Source organism: Eleutherodactylus coqui, chromosome 9 (assembly GCF_035609145.1).
Source record: "Eleutherodactylus coqui strain aEleCoq1 chromosome 9, aEleCoq1.hap1, whole genome shotgun sequence".
NCBI classification, from domain to species: domain Eukaryota; kingdom Metazoa; phylum Chordata; class Amphibia; order Anura; family Eleutherodactylidae; genus Eleutherodactylus; species Eleutherodactylus coqui.
This window is the reverse complement of record NC_089845.1, coordinates 45,218,904-45,224,317: the sequence shown is the minus strand read 5'-3', so window position 1 is coordinate 45,224,317 and position 5,414 is coordinate 45,218,904. Positions and strand designations below refer to the sequence as shown.

The following is a 5,414-nucleotide window of genomic DNA, read 5'->3' as shown; positions in this document are numbered from 1 at the left end:
TGGGCAGCCTGTGACTGTTGCACTCAAATTCCCCGGGGGACCCTGACTTGGGGGCATTTTGCACATGCTCTAATTTAACCACTTCAGGATCGCAAAATGACTGTAAACGTCCAGCGGTTCTGAAATGTGTATGGAACAGGCTCAGAACCCAGGTCCGCTCCTCACCCGGCGGCTACTACGGTAGCTGTTTCTGACAAAGTTAATCAGAAGGCAGCAGTTAACTATTTACATGCTGCAGTCCTCGTCTAAACAGCAGGAGGGGAGATAACCCTTTCCACACTCCATTGGCACTCCCTGCACCACGATCAGGGGGTGCCAATGGGCTAGTATGGCAGCTCAGAGCCTCCCAGGCTGCCACACATAGATGACTGTCAACTTTTGCCCAAGGAAACATCAAAAATTGATAAATACTGCAATACTGAAGTATTGCAGTATATAGTACAAGCGATCAAATGATCACAAGTTCAAGTCCCCTGTGAAGATTAAATAAAAGTATAAAAGAAAAAGATTTGATGAAATGTTTTAAACAGTAAAAAAAAACATTTCCCATTCTATAAAAAAAGTTTAAAAAAACGCATATTTTGTAAAAGTCCAAACTATTAAAATATCACAATATTTATCCTGCAAGGTGAATGCCATTAAAAAAAGACTGAATGCCAGAATTGTTTTTTTTTTTGGTATCCCGACACCCAAAAAATCAGAATAAGGGCTTATTCACACATCCGTATATCGGCCGGGTTTTCACGCCCAGCCGATATACGGTGTCCCTTTCTACAGGGGGAGGAGGCGGCCTGAGCCGGGAGTAGTGCACTTAGCTCCCGCCCCCTCTCCGCCCTTCGCCACTATTTGCAATGGGAGGGGGCAGGGTGGAACTTAGCTCTGCGCCAGTCCCGGCCCTCCCATTGTAAACAGTGCCGAGGGGCGGAGAGAGGGTGGGAGCTCAGTGCACTGCTCCCGTCCCGCCTCCTCCCCCTGCAGAAAGGGACACCCTATATCGGCCAGCCGTGAAAACTCGGACGTGTTAAAAAGACCAAAAAGTGATCAAAAAGATTTGTACACCTCAAAATGCTGTTACTAATTAATCTGTCTCAGCCTGTACAGAGGGAGTGTATCTCAGTGCACGTCGGCCAAGCCGGGGTACAGGTTGGCAATGCCTGCTGGGAACTCTTCTGCTTGGAGCACAACATCGAGCCTGATGGTACCTGCTTGGGGGATAAGAACAACCCAAGTTCCTACAATGATTCCTTCAACACGTTCTTCAGCGAAACCGGAAATGGAAAGTACGTTCCTCGCACTGTCTTAGTAGATTTGGAGCCTTCTGTTGTAGGTAAGTGGCCATGTGTTCAACTAACCACATAGTGGAAGGAACTGGGTGCCACAGCTACACTCAGTATTTCAGGGTAGCAGTGTGCTGAGGAAGGTCATAGACTCAGAGTTGCAGAGTGGAAACAGCAATCCCACTAAAGCAGAAAGTATTTCAGTAGAGAAGTGTGTGGATCCTGTGGGAGGTCATAGACTTGGAGTTACATAGCGGAAAAGTATATTTACCAGTATCACAGAGTATTTCAGGAGTCCAGTGACCTGTCCACTCATGGTGATGAAGCCTAAAAGTGTATTTAACCTTTTGTTCTCTCTCCAGATGAGGTCCGTGCTGGACCCTACCGCCACCTTTTCCACCCGGATCAGCTCATTACTGGGAAGGAGGATGCAGCAAACAACTACGCCCGCGGTCATTACACCATTGGCAAGGAAAGTATCGATGTGGTGCAGGATCAGATTCGGAAACTGGTGAGTGCAGCATCATATTAATTAGGGTGAGCGTTAAGTAGACGGTCCCACCTTGCATGGTCTGTCACATTAGATATGGGGGGGCATTGTCTGTACCGTTCTATGCTCTGATGTTATATGTCCTCCTGTATTTGCAGAGTGATGCCTGCTCTGGCCTCCAGGGTTTCCTCATCTTCCACAGCTTTGGAGGAGGCACAGGCTCCGGATTCACCTCCCTCCTCATGGAGCGCCTCTCGGTCGACTACGGCAAGAAGTCTAAGCTGGAGTTCGCCATCTATCCAGCGCCTCAGATCTCCACAGCGGTAGTGGAACCATACAACTCTATCCTGACCACCCATTCCACGCTGGAGCACTCTGACTGCACCTTGATGGTGGACAACGAGGCCATATATGACATCTGCAGGCGTAACCTGGATATCGAACGCCCTACCTATGTTGACCTCAACAGACTCATTGGCCAGACTGTGTCATCTATCACGGCATCTCTGAGATTCGAAGGCGCACTCAACGTGGACCTTACAGAGTTCCAGAGCAATCTAGTTCCCTACCCGAGAATCCATTTCCCTCTGGTCACCTACGCGCCCATCATTTCGGCTGATAAGGCGTTCCATGAGCAGCTGTCCGTTACTGATATTACCAACTCGTGCTTTGAACCCTCCAACCAGATGGTGAAATGTGACACTCACAATGGGAAGTATATGGCCTGCTGCATGCTCTACCGGGGTGACGTGGTACCCAAGGATGTCAACATGGCCATTGCAAACATCAAAACCAAGAGACAAATCCAGTTTGTGGATTGGTGTCCTACAGGATTTAAGGTAAGAAGCCTATATACCAATGATATAAAAAAAAGTATTATGTTATACTCCAGTAGCATCCAGAGCTGAATTCAGAATTCTAATTATTACATGCTAGCAATCAGGCTGCAAAACCTCACATGTGTATGCTGCCCCCTGTTGGTTTAGTGTATGCACTACAAGGGTGCATTGTAACCTTTATATATACACAGCAGCAGTTTAATCACTTCTGGACCGCCAAATAAATATGAAGGTCCTACGGTCCTGAAGAATGTATGGAGTGGGCTCGGGAGCATAGCCCGCTCCACACCCAGTGGCTATCAGCTGTTTCTGATGGCTGACTGCCGTGATCAAAGCTATGTCTTATCGTGCCAGTTAACTGCTTAGGTGTCACGGTCCAAACAGAGTGGGGGTGGAACCCTTCCTCCATCCCATTGGCACCACCATCAACGCAATCAGGGGGTGCCAATGGACTTGCATGGCAACCCAGAGCCAACTGAAGGCCCCAGGGCTGCCATGCATAGCTGCCTATTAAGCCCTGCCCATGGCAGGCAACATCAAAAATCGCTATATACTGTAATACTGAAGTATTGTGTTATATAGTACTAGCGATCATATGATCACAAATTCAAGTCCTGTGTTGGGAGTAAATGAAAGTGTTAAAAAAAACTTTAGAAAACCAATTTTTTTATGTTAACAAAAAAAAAAAAACATTTCTCCAATATAAAAAACTAAATAAAAATAAAACATATATTTGGTTTTGCCGTGTACGCAAAAGTCTGAACTAGTAAAATATAACTTGTATCCTGCACGATGAAGGCTGTTAAAAAATAAAATAAAAGATGGAGTGCCAGAATTCTTTTTTCTTTCAATCCCAGCTCCCAAAAAATTTTAATGAAAGGTGAACAAAAAGATGTTTGCACCCCAAATGGAACTACACTTCACCCAGCAAGAAACGAGCCTTCACACAGCGCAATTGACAAAAAAAATCTCAGGATATGGCGACGAAAAGCAATTTTTAAAAATAAAAAAACATTAAAAAAACTGTATAAATTTAATATCACCGTAATCGTACCGACTCGCAGAACAAAGCTCCCGCCCCCTCTCTGCCTCCTCTCCGCCCCTCTGCACTATTTGCAACGGGGAGAGGCGGGACGGGGGAGGGGCTAATGCTCGGCAATTAGCCCCGCCCCCTTTCATTGCAATCAGTGCAGAGGGGCGGAGAGGAGGCAGAGAGCTCAGGAGGCTCAGTTCCTGCTCCTGGCTCTTCCATCCTCCCCCCCCCCCCTGCAGAGAGAGACAATGTATATCGGCTCGGCGTGAAAACCAAGCCGATATATGTTCGTGTGAATGCAGCCTTAAATTGCATTGCACAAAAATAGCAAGTTTGTGCTCCTGCGATTTTTGTACAATGCGATTTTAACAGTAGAAAATCCCATTGACATTTGCAGTAAAAAAACACAGTGATATCGCAGCGTTAAAAAAACACGCTAGTTGGTAGAAGCCCTAAAATACCATTTAAAAAATACAACTCATCCTGCAAAGTCCAAATCCTCATACATTCGTGTACATGGAAAAATTAAAAAGTTACGGCTCTTGGAAGGTGAGAACGAAAAAATGAAAATAAGTGATAAATCTCTGGCACTTAAGCTGTGCCACCCACAATGCTATGCAGTAAAGTAATATAGGAGGTCAGTGTTACCCCCCAGCTGCAGTGTTCCACATATCATTGCCATCTTGAACGTTGCTGGTTCAGTTTATGTTCAGAGCATTCTCTGATGTGATGCATGAAGCTGAGATATAGTAAGGCTACAAATCCCACAATGCAATGCAGCCCAGACAATATAGGAGCTCATGCAGAGTTTAGGATGGTCAATGAGTCAAAGTGCCATCAAGAAGAGCTCTGAATGCAGCTTTGGATGTGAGTGGAGTATACGCTAGGTGATGCTATATCAGATGCTTCTATATACTTGTATCACTCATACTAATATCTGTGTTGCCTCTCTCCTCTCGCAGGTTGGCATTAATTACCAGCCACCCACTGCGGTTCCCGGCAGTAATCTGGCTAAGGTGCAGCGGGCGGTCTGCATGCTCAGTAACACCACCGCCATTGCTGAAGCCTGGGCCCGGCTGGACCACAAGTTCGACCTGATGTACGCTAAGCGAGCGTTCGTTCACTGGTACGTCGGGGAAGGCATGGAGGAGAGGGAGTTTGCAGAAGCACGAGAAGACCTGGCCGCCCTGGAGAAGGATTACGAAGAGGTTGGAATTGATTCCTTTATGGAGGAGAACAGCGGAGATGGAGAAGAGTAAACGCAGGCTGCAAGACTCAATAAATCTGTGAAAACTCAGAATGTGCTGAATGGTCATTGTATAAGTTATTCTTAAGCCGAGTTCTCAGTGTCAATAGAGTGTGAGGGAAGAACAGACAACTATAGCAACCGTCTCTGCCAACTGTAACTGTGCCAGGGCAAAGCCATCCAGATCATAGGATGTCTTGTGACAATGGCAGAGTGTTGTCTGTGAAATGGGTTACATGTGTCAGGCGCCACCAGTGCAGCAGCAATACTAATGATAATCACACGGAGGATTTCTTATAGCTGCTACAGAATGTGGGGTATAAGGCATTTGCTACATGGCGACCTTGCCCACGACACGTCATGCGACAAAAGATCGCAAAGTAGTCCTAATATCAAAACGTAATACAGTATATGTAAATTCATGCAGGCAATTGTATTCCAAGTTGCACCAATCACAAGAAATCACTGGATCACAATTGGGCAAACTTGTGAGCGGCACCGTGACCACATTGACTTCTCTTACGTTGCG

The 5,414-nt window shown here is 46.2% G+C and overlaps 1 protein-coding gene across 1 annotated transcript; it reads left to right on the top strand.

Annotated features, from left to right (window-relative positions):
- The first annotated feature begins 1,065 nt into the window (after positions 1-1,065).
- On the top strand, positions 1,066-4,898 carry LOC136578645 (tubulin alpha-8 chain-like). Its single transcript, XM_066578837.1, has 4 exons — positions 1,066-1,327; positions 1,640-1,788; positions 1,926-2,606; positions 4,602-4,898. The coding sequence occupies exons 1-4, from the start codon at positions 1,066-1,068 to the stop codon at positions 4,896-4,898; spliced, it is 1,389 nt and encodes a 462-aa protein (XP_066434934.1).
- The last annotated feature ends 516 nt before the right edge of the window (positions 4,899-5,414 follow it).